This window comes from Melozone crissalis, unplaced genomic scaffold (genome assembly GCF_028551555.1).
Source record: "Melozone crissalis strain CALT ecotype California unplaced genomic scaffold, PUWL_Pcris_2 ptg000023l_1, whole genome shotgun sequence".
Lineage (NCBI taxonomy): Eukaryota > Metazoa > Chordata > Aves > Passeriformes > Passerellidae > Melozone > Melozone crissalis.
This window is the reverse complement of record NW_026535801.1, coordinates 13,268,442-13,288,270: the sequence shown is the minus strand read 5'-3', so window position 1 is coordinate 13,288,270 and position 19,829 is coordinate 13,268,442. Positions and strand designations below refer to the sequence as shown.

Genomic DNA, 19,829 nt, shown 5'->3' with positions numbered 1-19,829 from the left:
TGTATCTGTTTATTTCTGTGCTTTGGGAAGTGCCTGTTTGTAAAGGCACATACTTGAGAGATCTTTTTATTACTTAATATCTCTCTTGCCTCTTCACTGTGCTGCCAAGCATTGTCCCCTTTAGTAAAGGCAATATTCTTAGACTTCAGAAAATGGGAAGCTGATTCTTTACTACTTTTCATTTAAGCTATTAACTTGAAAAATCAGGCAGATTTTTTTGCTAAAATTAAACCATTTTATCTTGATACTGTGCTCTGATCCACTGTAAAAATGCATCAAGAAGTTCATGGGTACCTTTAAAATGGAATCTAGTGAAATAAAATTGACATTAGCAGTTGTATTTTGAGGCCAGGTTGCATAATGATAATCCTTTCTGGTCCCTGAATCTCCTAGTCATTATAGCTATTAAAAAAATCTTATTTTAAATCATTCCTGGGCCTTTTTGAAATGTAAATATTGTTTCTTAAAAAACTTTTTAAGATGTGTAACTTGGAGGAAAACATCTCATGGCCATGACTGCAAAAAGAACTGTCAGAAAGGACCAGTTTCAAAAAAGTCCACGTTAAAACTCTAGATATTTGTTTGGTGAGCAGACTTAGTGAAAAACATCTTTTATTTGAACATTGTTTTCATTGCATTGGATAGTATAAGACTGGTTTACAGTTCTTTCTATAGCTCAGTTTTTGAAAGTGATTTTTATGTACTATTGCAACAGTTTATTTGTGTCATGTTTCACATTCAAAATACCTTTTGATACCAGATCCATTCTGACATTAGATATTCCGTCCCTTTTTGGATTTCCTTGTCTAATTTGAGAAAAGACTGAAATTTTAATATATATATATATGCATGCATACACACACAGAGAAGCAGTGATTAGGCTGCAAAATGTTTGGGTTTTTTCACTTAAAAAGTTGTGTATGAATAATAGATGAAGCATGAAGTAACTGAACTTGAACATGCTAGATGTGATTCCTGGTTCTGTTATTAAACATAAAATGTTTAATAGGGCTGTTATTAAACATGAAATGTTATGCTAACAAGCGTAGCAGTCAATACACTTAACAAATTCAGATGTGTTTCTTAATCCTGGAGGCTTAGAATGTTTCTGAGTAAGGTTATTGACCCCTTTGTAATGAGAACATTAAAAAAAAAAAAAAACACAAAAAAAAAGAGGGGGCCCATGAATTTTCAAGGCTGATTAACTACATTTTAACCTTGAGAGCAAATACCCAAAGTACTTTCCAGTACTTTCCAAATCTGCTTGAGGAATTGGCAATAAAATACTTTGTAGCACTTAAAGTGTGCACAGTGAAAATAGGTGACTATCAAAGAAAGCAGGTTAATAACTAGGGATTTATCCCTAGAAAGTGAAACCTGCCATTTATTCAAATAAATATGTTCTTTCTTCTTTGCTTCTTTTTGCCAGCTTGTTCGAGGAGGAGATAATGTCATATGTGCCGCCACATGCCTTACTTCATCCCAGCTATTGCCAGTCCCCGCGAGGCTCGCCGGTGTCTTCACCTCAGAACTCTCCAGGTACATTGCTCAGGCAAAGCTTCTGCAGGGCCTCCATGAAACCACTTCTCATCCTTGATAAGACAAAGATCTAGAACTATTTTTGAGCAAAGTCGACAAGTCCAATTGCGTTTGACTGTCAGACTTGAACCTTTGCCTTGGCTCACAAGATGTTTTGCTGGGTGTATGCAACTTGAGGGGTTGTGATTTTGTTCTGACTTGTAAAAAAACATGCAGACTTGTTTCTCGCTGGTGTGAAACAACTAAGTGACTGCTCATGCCAGCATCCTGATGCCTGGAGATTTAAAGCATGGATCTAATAGCTGTACATTAAAATGGCAATGTAATGGGGCTGTGGGGCAATGAGGGACAATTTTATATATAAAAGCCAGCTTGTTGTACTTTACCACAATTTCAAAACATAGCGTACTGCAGCTGTCTGAATATTCACGTCAGAATGGAAGGAGACTGATATTTCAGATTCTGAGTTGCAGATTAGAACTAAATTATTGCAAGTCTGACAAGTTCCATTTGAAAGCCATATTGATAGATGTTGCTATGCTTAGTTTCCTCACGATAACAGATAAATCAGAAGTGACTTAAGGGGATTTCTACAAATTTGATAACAAAAGTATAGATACATAGAGAACATTTAGAGTGTAAGCAACTCTAGATAGTTACAGACAACAAGAAGTTTTTATCAGAAAAAGAACTGTGATTTTCATGGACATTTCCCAGTCCTCAGTAACAAAAAGCTTTGCCTTTTCATGGAATCAAATTAAATGCATTCATAAACATGTGGTAGCTTTTCCTGCTGTTGGACAAAGGACCTCTGTAAGATCTCTCTGAAGAAACTATCTGAAGACTTTAATGATCTTTGGCTTTCTGTGAAGCAGTGAAATACAGTATTCACATTTATTAATACTTTCAGTATGTATATGGTTTAGATATAACTGTTTCCCTGTATTGACAAGAAGGGAATGATCTGCATGTATGCATCTTACTTCCAACTGCAAACCTGGCAGTCTTTTACAAATAAAACCAGTTTTGGCTTCCAGAGTTAAGATTTCTTAATCACTGGTATGTGCACCAAAGCATGCTGGGCATAGTTTCATTCCAACAAAGTAATTTCAAAATACGCTCAGTCTTTTACATGTGATATTCTCATTTACTCACAGTAGCAGCAGACAGTAGAGAAGGAACAGTGATGGGTTTAGTCTCGTTCTCCCTAAAATTGTAATCTCTCTTCTGGCTCATAGAAAAATATAGAGAGACCATTGAATCTCCCTGTCAGTCTGCAAGCATGCATGTTTGTGTTGGTGTACAAATGACTTTTTTGATGAGAAATTGTAAATAGCCCATGTTTCTATGGAGGCTCTGTTTTTTCTCATCAGCTAAGCTGGCTGTGCTGCACTGCACGAGGTGGGGTGTTAAGGATCCATTGTTCAGATCAGTCACAATCACTTGTACTTTCTGTTTTGGAAAAGATGAATAGTCATGAAGCTACTCTTTATATCTGCTTCAGAATGTAAGCTCTTTGAAAATCAAGTATGATTATCACATCACTGGTGGTTTTAGCTCTTCCATTAACATCTTTTGTTCCCAAGGCGGAAGTAATCACTATAATTGCCCAGGAATTTCTTGGCATATGCATCTGATTTGCAGTGAGGAACTTGTCATGTGCTGACAGAATATTATGATGCTGATCTCTGAACCATGAATAATGTGTTATCAGATTCATGTTTTGTGGTACCCTTCAAAAAAATCTAGCTTCCTTGAGGGGTTAACATTAAAGTATATTTTTGTTGCCTTTTCTAGTGACTGCATTTTTGTACATAGTTTGACCCAAAGCAAAACAAACAAGAGAGGGAAAAGGCCAATAGTTAAAAGGCTTGTTTACTGTTTCTGTACGTTTTCAGGAGATTTCAGCTCAGTGTACCTTTAGAAGCTCTTGGTGCTCTGAGTAAAAGAGGAAAACCACTGTAGAAGAATCAATGACCATGATCTGTGTTTTCGGAGAGATCCTTCATGTTCCTTTTGGAGCCCTGCAGATTCCATGATATTTACTATCCTCCCACACTTCACTTGAAGCCTGGAACAAGTGCCAAGTGTGTTTCTGGTCGGACAGGTCTTTTAAAGACCTGTTAAATGGCATTCAGCGTTGTTAGTGAGCTCACTGGCTGTCGCTGATCTGTGCAGAGATAGACTCTGCAGCTCCTTCCAGCCCCCACTTCCGCAGGATGTGCTGTCGCCGTTTCCGTCAGACGCATGGGCTTTGTGGCTGCTCTCCTTCCCCTTCTCTGCCCACAGAGGCTGAACGGATGCACCTCCTCTCTTGTTTTACCTGAAACCTTACGTTCCCATGCCTTCCCCACAGTAGCATTCAATGTTTCTGTATTGGCTTAGCTCCATGCAGGGAGCCACAAGCAAACTTGCATGAGGAACTGAGGTAAAAGACAGAACTCTGCAGAAAAGTGCTGCTAAGCTGTTAATTTGTGCTTTCGGTGCTTTACTGGTGACCACTAGTTCCAGAGAAGTAGTTGGCAACTTATGTGTATTTTAGGGCATGAAAAATTTTAAACATCATCCAGATTTTTTGTAGGATGTCTACACAGCCATGCAGAGAAGGAGTTTAACTGCCTCCTTGGCACCCTGCCTCACAATCAAAGCAGTGGAAGTCATTTATCCAGGGAGGCAGTGGAAGTCCTAATGATGGCCATTTTCAGAATAGAGACTAAACACCTGATTTGTATACACTGTCCATGCAGTTGTAGGGTATGCTTTTATTTTTGTGTGTGTGAAGATCTCACCTTTTCTTGCTTTTAAGAAATTGACCCTCAAAACCAGTTTTTCAAAATTAAATTCACTTACATGACCATCATGTATGTTTCTGCAGCCACAGATTAGAAGTTCCACAAAATTAAATTTGGTAGTCTTTCCATTCTTCCTATATTTTTCTTCCTTGTTACTTCCCCAGGGAAAAACTTCCGCAAAGGAATTTCCAAATATTTTCCTTCTTCCTCTTGGTGTAGTCATCATGCAGATTTCAGCCTATTTTTGCTTCATTTCTGAGTTGTTGTTTTCCTGATAATATTAAAACCAGAACAGAACATTTATTGTATGAACTATTATAAAGGTGAGACATAAAGTGTACTTGAAAAACAAAAAGTAAAATCTTTCTAGTTGCTTGTGTTGTTTTTAAAATCCATCTTTTGCATTGACCTGGATTTGCTCTTTTAAGATTTACTTTTGAAAGATGATACTATTGGAAGTGAGCAACCAAAAAGTCTTGGATGCAGAGCAGCTTTGTGGATATGCAGCTTTTACTCTTTATGGAGGTGACTAAACCAAACCCATACCATGCATATCTCTTGCTATGAAGGAGTCTTTCCAGGAGCAGATGGGACATCCATCAGTTGGTGTCACACAGCTCATTCTGTGCCTGTTGCTCCCTGCAGGTACTCAGCGTGCCAACGCCCGAGCTCCAGCTCCATACAAAAGAGACTTTGAAGCCAAGCTGAGGAACTTCTACAGGAAGTTGGAGACTAAAGGATATGGACAAGGCCCAGGGAAATTGAAGTAGGTTGAAGCATCTCGTGAAACTGGATTTCTTTTCAGGCAGCTTGCCTTGCCTCGCACATCTGCAAGCTTCTTCCCATTAGAAGGAATGCAGATGTTACAGTTACCCAGGCATTTCTGGGAATAGAAAACCTGTAATAAAAGACTTAATGCCAGCATGTGATTCATAGCAGAGGGTACAGCAAGTTCTGAGCACCTCTGTGCTTCCTCCAACTATGTTTTTGTACAGACAATATTACCAATATGGTGCCAAAAAGAGCTCTGGGAAGAGGCCTGCAGAACAGGAGGCATCTGAATTCTTCCATTATGATTTAAACAGTTATATTTTCCCATATCTTTTTCCACTAAAAAAAAATTAGAGAGACATATCTTTTGTACATCATTGCCTGTTCTGATACCACAATCCTCTTTAGTAAAGAGGATTCAAATATTAAATGTCACTAAACTCTAAAGATTGCCTTAAAAAACTGCTAATATTTTTATTTTAGAACTCTGAATGGTAGAGTACTTGGAGTGAGGTCTTCCCTTCTTCATTTATTAGCTAATCATGTGATTATGTGCTGTTATATATAAGAATTGTTCTCACAAGATACTTTCAAAATTTTGTAAATACCAAGTCTTGTGCCAGTTATCAAACTCATAGCCATGAGGCACTAGAACATGATTTAATCATTTCCCCTATTATAAAAAAGGGGTTTTCTATTTTTTTTTATATTTCCTTCAGCCAGTCACTTCTCTTATTTTGCAGAAATCTGTGCAAAGCTCAGACTTCATTCATGTGAGCTTGTTACAAGTTTTGCAAAAATGAAATGAGATTAAAATGCTGTTGTTTAGGCCTTAAGAGGCAAAGGTTGAGCAATGTCTGCCTAGAATGTAATGAAATCATAAACAATTAAAGCCTTATCTATGAAAGCTTTGTCCTGAATGCTTGGGCAAACAACTGGCGGGGAGCATTTGCTCCTTGTAATAATCTGTTCCATTTCCTACACCCTTTTTTCCCCTGACCTATTTGCCATCGCACTGTAGATTTTTAAGCTGTAGTTTGACGTGTGAATGGAAGTTTTCTCTGGGTTGCTTTCCCAGGCAACAGCACTGACCTGTTCAAAGCAGGGCCCAGCACAGCTCTGCTGCTGCCTGGGTCCCCTCTTTGCCCAGGTGCCTGCTCAGCTCCAGGCTCTCCCCTTGCATGTCCTTGGCAGGATGGCTCAGTGCAGTCACTGAGCTCTGCAAGGCCACAGGGGCCTTGCAGGAGCTGGGGTGGGTTCAGCTGCCTTCCTGCAGCTGCTGGCGGATGGGCACGCACAGAAGGCAGTGTTTGAATATAGAGCAAGTGAAGTCTCAGGAAACTAATTAAACACTTTTTTTTTTGGCAGAGGATAAAATGTTTAAGTAAGGAGGATTCTTTCAATTCTTATTTTAGATCTTTATGACACTTCCTCATTTTCACAATTTTTCTTTCAGAAGGTACATTGCGTTTTTGCATGTGATGCTTAAGTGGGGTTTTGTACAAATAATTGCCATTCCTTCTGGACTTTTTGTACCATCACACACTCAAGGATAATGTAGAGATGTGTGTTTCTGGTGTTTCTGGGTTTGCCATACTGTGATTTTCCATGGTTTTATCTTTTTCTGTGTTAAGAGGCTGATTTTTACAGAAAAGATGAGACTCTTGCTCACAGTTAAACTCACTTAGGGGCCCAGCTTTACAAAAGGATTTCAGACTTAATGAAAATGCCAGCTTTAGGACCTTTCTGCTTAAGACTTTAAGGAAGGACCAAGGTAGACAAAACAAAACTACTCTTCTTTGTACAATGTACAGTGTACAAGGGACATTTTATTGAAACATAAGGGAGAGCATTGGAGGAGAACAGGAGCTTCCTGATCTGAATAAAATTATCCAGCAGAAACGGGTATCTCTGAAATCACCCGGGTTATTATCCTGCTGTGTAAATAGATGTTTCCAGATGTGGTTTATGTTCACAAATTGCTGTTTCAAAATACTTTTGCCCTTCAGATTAATCATCAGGAGAGATCACTTGTTAGAAGATGCCTTTAACCAGATCATGGGCTACTCAAGAAAAGACCTGCAGAGAAATAAACTCTATGTCACGTTTGTTGGGGAAGAAGGGTGAGTAAAACAGGGAAGTATTTGTGGTCTGAGAACACAGTGTCTTGCAGCTCCTCTCTCACCAGATTGTTCTCTAGAGAGAAAAGAGGAACAGCTGTGGTCAGGAAATGCCACATACACAAGCCTAGAACATACAGCTGTTCAAGATGGCTTCTTAAGCATTTTGCAATGTAACATATCCTGCCTTTGCAGAAGTAATGTGAATGGTTATGTGAATTTTCCCAGTAGTTGGTGCAATTTTCAGAATGTTGCTGGGAAAGCAAATTAAAAACCAAACAGCTTTCTTGTGTTATTCATATTTCTTTTCTCTCAGTGCTGTTGTGTCTCCAGGGCTTAGAGGGTGTGTGCTTTCAGAGTAGGCTATGGGCTCAGTCCTTGATTTAGCCCTGTCTGAGACACTGGGAGCAGAAAGCCCTCAGTACTACAGAAGGTGCTCACTGCCTCTTCAAGCCAGGGCCTAGATCACAAGTAAAAGCAACTGGGCTGTTGCCAGTTGTTAAAAAACCCCAAATATTCCCCACGCTTCAAAGTCACATTCAGAGAATGCTCAGTCTGTGTCTAATCAAAGTCTGGTGTGTTACAGGTTGTGAGATGTGTTTTGCAGAGCAACATGTGGTTAGATTTCCTTTGCAAGTTAAACTGAAACAGTGTACTATTTGCTGCTTTTGTCTCTTGATTTGTGCCCCCTTTGGCAGGCCTTAAAGCCCACTTGTCTGTTGTTGAAATGGTTCATGAATATGTTTATAAATATTCAAACTTTTATTCCATGATATTCAGACAACTGCAGCACAGCGCTTGGAATGCTGTAGTGTGGGCTATTGCCATGCAATGTGTGAGTCTTTAAAATGCAAAGTTGTAATAGAAACATCTCCTACAAGATTAGATAAAATTAATATGTCTTTGAAAACCTCTAAATCCTACTGTTTGTTTAAAATTCACCCTGGAGCACTTGGTGTTAATAAAGATCCACTGAAGTCTTAAAATAATGTTAACAGCTGAGAGTCAAGTGTGGACTTGTTCATATAAATAATACCACCATGCTGTCTGAGGAAAAACTCAGAACTGGAATGGCAAGGCTGGTGCACAATGAGATTATGCTGTATTGACAAAGGAGGGTGGGGATGCAGGAGCAAGGCCTGCTTTCTCAGCCCCTACCAGCCTTTACTTTCACAGCTACAGCCTCAAATCAGATTTAAAAATGAAAGGGAAATTCTTTAAATCATACATGAGATAGAGATTGATCCAGATACACCATTTCCTTTCATCAGATGTCAGAATTTTGCATTTCACCACTCAGCAGAATGAGGAGTGACCTGGAAATGGGGGTGACGCCTCCTGTCCCCATTGTATCCAGCTTTACATGAGACTCTAGCCTTAATGGAAAAGAATCAGTTCATTAGGAGCAAAGACAAATTAAAATGACATCAGTCCTTTATTTGCACATATGTATTTTTAATGAAGAAAGGATGTGTGCAAACAGTATTGTTTCATCAGAGATGGTGCAAGGATATGTATCACATCCAACTCCTCATTTGGCCAGGTGAAGAAAGACAGGTCAGGGTGGAGGAGAGGAGGAATACTGAAAGTTAATTGTTTCCTATTTGCTCCTCCTTTTTTAACAGTATAAGTAGGAGTTTACTTTTGCATTTCTTTTGCTCTTGGTAAAGAGATGTAAGTCATAAAGTAATGGGTAAGGAAATAATTACATAATACAATGTTTTAGTAACTCTTGATTTATTAATATATAAAATAGTGAGTGGGGCAACTCAGACATGGTTGTTGCTGTTCAAGTGATTTCTGTCATAAGTCTCATAATGTGTATCTTCCTCAAATCTTCAGTTTCTATACTTACCAATTGTGATGCTCATTTAATGGCTTTTATACACTCATTCATTTCGGTAATAAATTACAAAAAATTATATAGAAAAAATATGGTTCCTTGTTTTTCCTGAGTTCTTTGAACTGCTAGGAGAAGCTGCTTTGCATTTAAGTGTGGTAAATCTGAAATATTAATGGTGGTTCCTAGGAGACATGAGTCATGTTGCCAACAACATATTACTCTCCTGAATATCCAAATGCCCCACAGTTGCAGCTGTTGTGTGGTTGCATACCTCTCGTATGAAGTTTTCTCACCCTTGTGCCAAGCCTTTAATTGTGGGATAAATCTGACTGGCAGTGCAGGACTCTCATGATTGATTTATTTAACATGACTCACAGTAACTGCATACAGAGGGAGCTGTATGAAGTGCCTGATAGTCAAGCACACAGTTTCCTTTCTATCTCAGGATTTCTTAGTGTGTCTGATTATCCCAGAAGTTTGCAAGAGTCTTGCAGACAACCCTTTACTTGATCCTGGTATTTGTGACAAGATTGAGATCCAACAGTTGTCCATGGTGTCAAACCATTTTTGATTTTTTCCTCTCTAATTTGTTGATGGAATCTACCCCTTCTTGCCAGGGTAAGGATCTGTTTCAGTACTTCACAGCTGAAGCTTAACAGAAGTGAAATGCTTCCAAGTGACTGACAGGAAAATGTTTTTATTCAGCTGAGGGAAGAGGGTTTGTCCTCAGCTTGATAACAGCACCTAGCCTTTACTTTCCTGACAACTTCATCCTCAAAAACAACTCATTTGTGGTTGTCTTCAGTAAAAGTCTGTGAGCCAAAACATTTGTAGTAGACTGAATTTTTTGTGAAAGCTGACCTTCTCTGTGGTACTTCTGTCTGTGCATTGTCTTAGTACTTGAGTCAAATATTAAATCTTTTATCTATAAAAAATGTATCTTTCTTTTTGTTAGGATTATAATATTCTCTGCTCCCCACTGGAAAACTCCTAATTTTCTGTTTTCCAGCTCTAATAGAGCATTAATATCATACCTAACTCATTTCACTGGTGACCTGCAGAGTAATGTCACAATTCAGTCTCAGTGCATTGTCAGCAATGAGTTTGTTTATCATTCAGGAAGAAGGGGTTATTTAGATTCATTAGTACTGGAATCTTCAAATAGGGGAAAAAAGTAGAAAACGATAAATAAAAAAACCAACAAAGGAAGTGCACTCTCCAAAAGACATTTAAATGCACTCAAGTTTGGAAGACAGACAAGAAAATTTAGACCAAGAAACATAAATCACTGAAGTAATCTCAGATTATATTGCTAGGGAGAACACAAATATTATCCCTCCAATTGTCCTATGGCTGCAGTCTGCAAAGACAAAATATGACCATTGTTTATTTTCATTGTTAATTTGTCAGATGCAGATAAGTCTCATTTTGGCTCTTTTCATGATTTTCCTCCTCCCCACCCTGGCCACCCCCAATTATTTGGTTATATTCCTGTGGCAGAGGCCACTGCAGCTGGAGCCAAAGATTTTTTTCTGAGTGCAGCCCACATGGAGAACTTCATTCCAATCCTCCAAGCCATTCCATTTTAGAATAGTCCCTTGAGAGTTCCACATACTTTGGCATTAGGCAATCTGCATGGATAAGGGTTTTGGTTAAAATCTTACGAAATTTTAATCAAAATATAGTGTAAGGAATGTAGATTAAAAAAAAGGTTCTTACTTGATAGTAATGTCAGGTTTCTCTTTAAAGGTTGGACTACAGTGGGCCATCAAGAGAGTTTTTTTTCCTGGTGTCCAGGGAGCTCTTCAATCCATATTATGGTTTGTTTGAATATTCAGCCAACGATACCTACACAGTACAAATAAGTCCCATGTCTGCATTTGTAGACAATCACCATGAGTGGTAAGAATTCTTTTCTTTTGTTTTTCACATACATTTTCTGTTATTCCCACTTGTAGAACAACTGCTCAAATCTGCTCAGACATGTAACACAGAATCTGATCTTTGTAACCAGCAGCAAAATAATTGCATTTCTTTAGACTTCCCTGATTTTGGTTTCTCTTGTGGTTTTTAAATGATCTTATTTCTCACAAGGTCAGCAAAATTATGATTTGGACATGTATCATGGGATTGTCTCACAACACAACTCCCCGCATTTCTAGTACATTAGTAGTCATTTCATGAAAGCAATATTAACCTCTTGTGTATTAGAAAAAACAAGAAAAAATAGCAACATGTTGACTTTCTGTCAGCTAAGGAGATGAAGGGAGGTTTCAGGCATGTATTACTATATGTAATTTGTTTGAATCTTCCTAAAGAGTACAGAGATTACCTCAGTGGAAAACCCCCAGCATACATATTGGAAGGAAATCTGTGGTGATATCTTAATTGGGGGTAGGGAGGAGGCTGCTGATCACACAGCTTTGAAACAGTCTGTACGTTTACCTCTGCTTCTGAAATAGTTATCGAGGATTTTTGCATAATCCTATTTTAACAATTATAAGCCAGTTTAAATCACCCTCAGTTGATTTAAGCCATGGCATCACCATAAATCTGTAAAGCTGTGCTGTGACTATTAACAGAGAATTCTGCTGTGTAAGTAGTTGGATTACATTAATAGTGGAATGACAACTGCTCATCTCTGTAGGACAGATATGCACTGAGTTCTTATTTTTTGAAGGCCAGTTATGAAGAATGAGTATCTGAGGGGAATCTCATTACTGATTTTACAAATGAAAATTACCTGGGTGGTAGTTCAGTTAGTGGAAGCAACCTGCCTGTTGAACTCCAGTACTTCAAGTCTCTGTTGGAAAGGCAGACCAGCCTGGTGTAGAGGTGAAAGAAAACCCTTATGTGCTGTGCAGCTTCTGCCAATGTTTTTTATTCATCCCTGGCTTCTGCAGTGCTGGGCCAGAGAACTGGGGAATGAAGGAGGCATGACCCCTATCTCTTTCAGAGAGTGCTGGTTTTGTACAGCCCCAGGGGGAATTCAGAAAATGCAGCTGTGACAAGCAGTTTATGCATGGGAAGGGGAAGGCTCTGCATGTCACATCCTCATCTTACAAACATTGTACAAGCAGGTATCATAAAGCCCTAATTTTTTCCAATAAAAATGTTGTTAAGGATGCATAAACAGAAAGTTCAAGAAACATTTACTTTGAAAACAAACACAAGGCTTTAATCTAGTTCTAGAATTGTGGAAGAGCTTTCACAATGAATCTTGATTCTCATGGGAATATTTGCAAAGACCCTCCTATTTCAAGGTTGCTGCCATTTGTTCTCAACGCTGGCAAACTTCCTCCTTACACACCCAACAAAATAAAGACAATAAGGGAAGAAAGAGGTGAGAGAAGGAGATTTAGATCCTGTTGACATAGGGCTGGAGAGCACTGCTATACATAAAAAAGCTTTCTGGCACTGTGTGTGAAAATATACAGAGAACTCCTTAAGCACAGTCAGAAGAGGGAGCAAGGAGCTCCTGTAAGTAGGAAAGACAGGCAGCATGAGCTGTCAGCTAGGGAAAGAGTAGCAAAACCTTTGGCCTCTCTATAACATGAAAACAAGTTAATCCTGTAGGGGTGTGAAATAAAAATAGACAGCGGCTATCATTTTGGGAGATAATGCATGTATAAAGTGGCTGCTCTGGCAGGGGCTGATTGGGTTAAATATGGATTTGACATTTTTGAGCAGTTGTAACTTAGGTATCTGAGGGATTTTCCACACCCTGCAATCTTGCTTTTTTTATTATTTTTTTCCCTGTGCCTTACTGAGAATGTTAAAGAAACCCAAGAAATAAACAAAAATACCACAATTTAGACATAGCTGTCTGATTTAATAATGCTGTTTGGAAATACATTCAAGTTTTGATGACAGAGCAGTGTACCAACCACAAAGATTCAGTATCATGACTGTAACTCTTTCTCTTCCAGGTTCAGGTTTAGTGGTCGAATTCTTGGTCTTGCTCTGATACATCAGTATTTGCTGGATGCTTTTTTTACAAGACCCTTTTATAAAGCTCTCCTCCGAATGTGAGTAGAATTGTTCTGTCTCCTCTTTTGTTTGGTTCCTTCCCCATCAAAGATGCCATTTTGTGTATGGATTATTTATGATGCTGTATTGACAAAGGAGACAGGCTATTATTTATAATTTAGTAAACTGATTTCGATCCATGAGATTTTTGAAAAATTTCCTTGTTTCTACTACCTCAGAATGTTGTTTTTGATCTGTATGAGAACTTCGTGTTTTGTTTTAGCCCTGTTACCAGCTTTCTTCCACAAAATCTTAGACTTGAAGAGGTACAATGCAGTGCCGTGGGCTTATTCCAGATATTAATAGAGTTCTTATTCTTTTGTCACGCAGTGACTCACAGGATAGGATATGAATCACTTCATAACTTAGACTGCACCATGCATTCTCAGATTAGACTGATTGTTGGCAATCTCCATTTTGAGGAGCTGTACTTTGATAGACTTCAGACGTAGTTTCCAGAACTACTGCTTCTGTTCTGGCTGAAACAATGAGAGCTGTGCTTGCTCAGCATGTCTGGAACATAAGACCTAATGAGCTTAAGGTGCTTTATTTTTTATTTGAAAGCTGGTTTTGAGAAGTCTGGAAGCATATTTTTTCCTATAAAACATTGCATGTTCTAGTAGTGGGGAGTAATTAATACATTCCTACAGCACATACATTTTTAAAACACCTAAATGCTAGCAGAAGAATGAGCTATGGGGAAATATGGTAAGTATGTGGTAAGCTGGAAATCTAAGCAGTTCAACAAATGATGGAGATGAGGCAGTGTAGCTACATAAACAAAAAGGACACTGCTTGCTTTTACTATTTGAATTCTTTGTCTCTTCAATCTGTGTATTTTCATAATTCCTAAATGTGCTTCTCAGGAAACATGGGGCAGACTCGCCATTAAGAAGAAATGTCTTCAAATTAAATTCTGGAGTTTTGTATATTTACAGAGTTATTTTGTGTTCTACAGTAACTGCTGTTACCAGGCAAATAAACAGAGATTTGAAGTTGTCCTCTTTATTAATGTTTCTCTTGGCTCCCATTCACAGTCTGTTTTGTCTGAGTTTAGTTACTGAGCACAGGCTGCTGCCATCATCTGTATTTGTGTGTTTTCTTCTTTCTTCTGTCAGACTCTGTGACCTGAGTGACCTGGAATATCTGGATGAAGAGTTTCACCAGAGTTTGCAATGGATGAAAGACAATGATATACACGATATCCTAGATCTCACATTTACTGTAAATGAAGAAGTTTTTGGGCAGGTGTGCAAGTTTCTTCATTTCCTTTGTGCATTCTCCTGCTAGATAAACATTTATTTGGACAGAAGAACGAGTGTCTCTCCATGCTGCCTTCAACTTGTATTTAAAAAATTCCTGCTGGTGAAATCAATGTTGAAATCTGGGGAGGAATTAATATTTGTAACAGGTCAAACACGTTCTTCTGGTTAAGGAGATTTTCTGGAGAGTATCCGAAATATCAGACTTTAGGGTTGCTTTGCTAGAGGTAGTTTACCTGGTATTAATTGCAGCAAAGTTGCCATTCAAAGGTATTACAACACCTTTGTTAAGGTATTATTCAGAAAACTTCAAAAGTCACTATAAAGATTGTTTCTTCTTCTGAACTTATTCTTAAATCTAATTATGAAGGTTCCTCAGACTAAATGGAATTTAAAATATTTTTTTAAAGATTTTTTGTATGTTCTCTTACATCATATATTCCAGTTTGCTAGTCAGGCTTGGTTAGTGATTTTGAGGAATTACTTCAGCTTAAAAATTTAAATTATTACAATTCATTTTTAGTCTTTATAATAACTGTGTTGTCACTTGGTCATTTTTTGTCCTAAGATCACAGAACGGGAACTAAAACCAGGAGGTGCCAATATCCCAGTCACTGAAAAGAACAAGAAAGAATACATAGAGAGAATGGTGAAATGGAGAATTGAGAGAGGAGTTGTACAACAAACAGAAAGTCTAGTTCGTGGCTTCTATGAGGTAAAAAGCTCTAAGATTAAATTTACTTTCTTCCTCCATCCAAAATATTTTTCTCCTTATATACATTTCCAAAATACAGGGTCCCAAATATAATCAGAAGTACTCTTGTAGATACTGGAAGGGGAAGGCAGTGTAAAAAAATTTTTTTTAGTTATTTATATAAAGACTATGGTTCTGTGTCTACTTTGCAGTGGACAATACTCTCAATCCCTCTATGATTAGCATTGAATCCTTGCTCTGTTTCTGCACTGGGTCTCTGAGACTTGTTTATTTAAAAAGAAGAACCTGTGAATTACCTGAAATGATACCTGGTAAATACCTTAGTGGCAGATTTTGTGGGGAGGCACGAATCAGTACATGAAGAAATGCTGCTATGCATTTTATTTCTTTTCACAGGTGGTTGATGCAAGACTGGTGTCTGTATTTGATGCCAGAGAACTGGAACTGGTTATAGCTGGAACAGCAGAAATTGACTTGAGTGATTGGAGAAATAATACAGAGTACAGAGGAGGTAACTTGAATTTTGACTTGTTCAGTAAGCGTGTTGAGGGCTCTGGATCTACCTAGTTTTCAAGACAATAAAGAACCATCCCATGAGATACATTTATAGTAACTTTTGAGCTTCTTTGGTTAAGTTGGTGTTGGGAGAAGGTAATTTTTCCATTTCAGTTTGCTTTCTGGCATCTCCTTGCAGCTCTTTCGTGGCAGTCCTTGCTGAGACAGCACAACAGGACACTCTTCTCCACAGAAAGTGCCATGTTCAGCTGCACACTGGGAGGTACCTCCCAGACCTGGGAGAGAAATGGAAATGGTAGCCATTCTTAGTTGGATATTCTTCTTTTTTTTTTTTTTACACACTCAAAGTTGACAGGAAATTAGAAGCAATCACAGTGGCTGCAGGCTGGTAGTTGAAATAATTTGAGAACAACAGATGATTTAGGAGCTGTGAGAGAGATGGTTGCAGCATCATTTGTAGCTTTGGATAGATAAATAGCACAGTACTGGAATATTTCAAGAACTGGCGTTCCTGTTAGTGACTGATTAATGGAAGAAAGGGTTGCACAAGGAATATCAATTCTTTTTGTCATAGTACATTCATTCTCTGCCTTCAGGATTTCTAAGCATTTTAGGAGTATTTCTCTCTCACCTTCTGCCATTTGATGCAATCGGATAAAGAATATGGCATTATTGTGACTCGGGCCAAACCAGGAAAAGCTTACTAACTATTCCCTCAACCACTTTCATAGCACCTGAAAGTGTAAAGGCTCTTGTTCTTTTAACAGGTTATCATGACAATCACATTGTAATTCGGTGGTTCTGGGCTGCTGTGGAAAGGTTCAACAATGAACAACGTCTAAGACTTTTACAGGTAAGAAATCAGCTGATCTGTGTAAAAATAATTAAAATTTGATGCTAAAATAGCCCCATCCTGGTTTAGGATACCCAGAAATTATGGTGATGTTTACTAGGGGGAATACCCTGAGTCAGAGGTTAAATGTAATAATTTCAAGTGACAGAAGCTCACAGGTATTTTTATAGATTTCTAAGTTTAGAATTACATTTAAGATTCAATGGCTGATGTCAATAATCCTTTACTATTGTTTGATTAAAAGTACATTAAGACTCCTAAAGACAGAAAAGGAAAACTGTGTAACTGGTTATGTCACTAGGTAGAAATGTTAATAGTATTTACACAGCTTAGGACAGAGAAAGCTTAGATGGAAGTTCAAGGCTTCAAATTAGAAAATAATGATGCAAGTCTTTAAGTTGGTCCAATTTCATTTTCACTAAACCTACAGGTTCCAGTTCACCCTGCTGCTGAAGGACAAAATACCTCAAGAAAAGAATATTTATACATGTGGGTTTACTATTGAGTTAAATTTTTTAATTTCAGGCTACATCCATCCTGTCTGTAAAGAAACAGACAAACTTCCACTGCAAAACATAGCACGTTATTGATCTAATATGAAATCTGCTGGTTTTAACAATTCAGTATTTTTATCTGATCACTGAATTATGAAGAATTTTCTTTTTTGAATCTGTTTAAGTATTTTTAAAGAGCCTGTAAAAAGGCGGTGTGGAACATCTCATTTGATGGAGAGACAGAAATGTCTGCTTCTACGTCCCTGTCACATCTGTTAGTCAGAAATCTTTGTAATATCCAGGTCATTACAAATTAAATAGTCTCTGATCTGTCAAAAGCTACATTTGATCTGTTCATGACAGGTTGTAAATAAAACTGCTCACCAGTCAGTATATTTCAGCAAATGTCAGTGGGCATATCTAACCTTTAGAATTTTGTCCTTTTCTTACAGTAGTTAGTTGTGGTTTATAAAGCAAAGGAAATCCATATAGCTAAAAAGGCATAACACAAAGCCACTGGATATTACTATGTTTTGTATTAGTTCCTTTTAATGCAGGAAACAGCAGCAAAAAACTCACTTAGGCTTAAGTCTGAGTAACTGGATACTGATAGTATGTTATTATACAATATTTATGCAGAAGAAAACCTTTGGAGGAAATTAATCTGCTAAGCTGCCTCTTCTAGAGCCCAGCCAGGAAATGGTGTTTGCCCTTAGCTCCATGTAAAGTAGCATTTATTGCTTGTGCCTCACGAATTTCCTTGCTTTGCAAATGCTTTTCCAAATGTGTCTGGGCTGTGGTGGGAGTGCTGCTGTGTCCCCCAGCCCCTGTGTGCAGCCTGTCCTGATGGGTGTTTGTGCTGCCAGTTTGTCACAGGCACGTCCAGCATTCCCTACGAAGGCTTTGCCTCTCTGCGGGGCAGCAATGGGCCCAGGCGCTTCTGCGTGGAGAAGTGGGGGAAGATCACTGCTCTTCCAAGGTACAGCTCTGGGGGCTTCACAGGGCCACTCTGGGGGAACAGATCACCTGCTGGACAAACATTAACAAAATATGCAAATATACCTTCCCTCACATGCAAATTTCCTTCCCTGTTGTTGCAGTGTCTGATGCATCCCTTTTGGTTTGAACTCAGTTTTGTTCTCTTAAGCTGGACAGGGCAGTGCAACTGTGGCTGACTTCCATATTGTAGTGTTGTTCTCATGGAAAATTATCTTACAATGATAGCTACTTCTGACTTTCTTTATTACATTTGATTAAATGTGCAAGTATTTACTTACTGAACATGCAGTTCACAAGTTAGGAGCAAAAATCAATATGAATTAAAATGAAGTAGCTCTTCTGACTGTGACTGAAAGCTACTATCCTGTTTTTTGCATCAGACATGGGCTTTATAGTATAGTTTAGTGATACAATTTTTATGCTTGGTCTGATGTCGAGGGTTAACAAATACTGAGGAAGAAAGCTGTGAGTGCAGAATAGGTGGGAGGGAGTAATTTCACTTGAGAAGAAGCAAGAGAGACAAAAAAAAAGGTGAGGATTTCAAAGAGAACAACTAAGATCAATTGAAATAGGTGAAGAGGGTAAAGGAACAGCATCAGAGTCCAAGATATGAAAGCAGGACTTGAGATGTACAAGCCCTTGCAATTTATATTGGGTAGGGCAAGTTTAGAGGAATAGGATGAAAAGATTAAAAAAAAAAAAAAAAAAAACTTTCCAGTTTTTGGAGCAGAAAAAAGAGTTCTCTTCAAAGGTCCGTGGTAACAATGCCAGGACTAGACTAATAATGTGAATGATGAAAAAACCACCTTCAGCTTGGTTTCTTCATTGACAGAAAATTACAGGTTATTGTCCTTACTGTGATGAGACTGATAGCTGGGAGATTTTCTTTCACCCAGTTCTGTGATTCTGCAGCCTCTAGAATGGGTTAGGAGTGGTTAGACACAGATTAGTGTGTGGAGTGTGGGCAGCCTAACGCTGCTCAATCACACCTCAGCTTTAGTATGCTGTGTACAGCCTCTGGAGGCGGCTTTGGGCTGGGCTGATCGTGGAGGCAGCTCAACCCTAATCAAAAACCCACTCCTCATAAACGAGGTGCCTCAGGAATAACTTGCATTCAGAATCTCATCTTAGACACAGGGTGGCTGTCAAAGACACTCAGAGTCTCTCTGACCAGCAACATGTAGGTTTTTCCTCCAGCACAAGGTCAGAGGCAGAGATGTCTCTTGGGTTGGCTGCTGCCATCAGAACTGCATGGAGAAGGTCATGGACACAGAAGTGGTGCTGTGAAATCCACAGGCACAGCAGGTGGCATTTAAACAGAGCCATCTTTCCTGTTTACAGCACAAATGAGAGCCAGGCAACTGAGGATTAAAGGAATCCAAATCCTGAAAATTGCTATTTCATATCAAATGTCATTTGGGGACCTAGTAATATCTTGTAGCCCAATAAGTCTCCTTTATAGTTTGATTATGATTGGCCTATGGACTAGCTTTGATTCTGTTTAAGAAGTAAAAGTTGTGACTTTTTAAAAAATAATTTCTGACTTCAAAATCAAGATTTTTTTTTTTTTGTGAGTTTAAGTTAGAAGAGAGATTGCATTATTTTTTCCATATATTCTCTGAAGCTGAAATTCGTGGTGCTTGCAAGCAGAGCTTGGAAAAGGTCAAGACCTGCCAGAACAGGATGTTCAGAATTTCCTCTGGAAAGGTTATGCAGAACCCTGGTTGTGATAAATTGCAGAATAAAACTGCTTCCAAAAGTGCAATATGGAGAAACATGTTGAGGATCTTTGCTGTCATAGGCTGTTCAACAAGTGTAGGGGAATTGCCAGCTCCTCACATTTAAGAGATTGTATCATTCATTGAAATTTCACTTACCCCACTTTCCCTTGGTTAG

The 19,829-nt window shown here is 38.5% G+C and overlaps 1 protein-coding gene across 1 annotated transcript in view; it reads left to right on the top strand.

Annotated features, from left to right (window-relative positions):
• Positions 1 to 19,829, top strand: part of HECW2 (HECT, C2 and WW domain containing E3 ubiquitin protein ligase 2) — a 143,413-nt gene that overhangs the window by 117,370 nt on the left and 6,214 nt on the right. The window contains exons 19-28 of the mRNA XM_054277876.1: positions 1,430 to 1,539; positions 4,977 to 5,097; positions 7,112 to 7,225; positions 10,815 to 10,967; positions 12,995 to 13,093; positions 14,213 to 14,342; positions 14,925 to 15,071; positions 15,468 to 15,582; positions 16,355 to 16,440; positions 17,801 to 17,913. Coding sequence (XP_054133851.1) covers positions 1,430 to 1,539; positions 4,977 to 5,097; positions 7,112 to 7,225; positions 10,815 to 10,967; positions 12,995 to 13,093; positions 14,213 to 14,342; positions 14,925 to 15,071; positions 15,468 to 15,582; positions 16,355 to 16,440; positions 17,801 to 17,913 — 1,188 coding nt within the window. The remainder of the gene's footprint in view (positions 1 to 1,429; positions 1,540 to 4,976; positions 5,098 to 7,111; positions 7,226 to 10,814; positions 10,968 to 12,994; positions 13,094 to 14,212; positions 14,343 to 14,924; positions 15,072 to 15,467; positions 15,583 to 16,354; positions 16,441 to 17,800; positions 17,914 to 19,829) is intronic.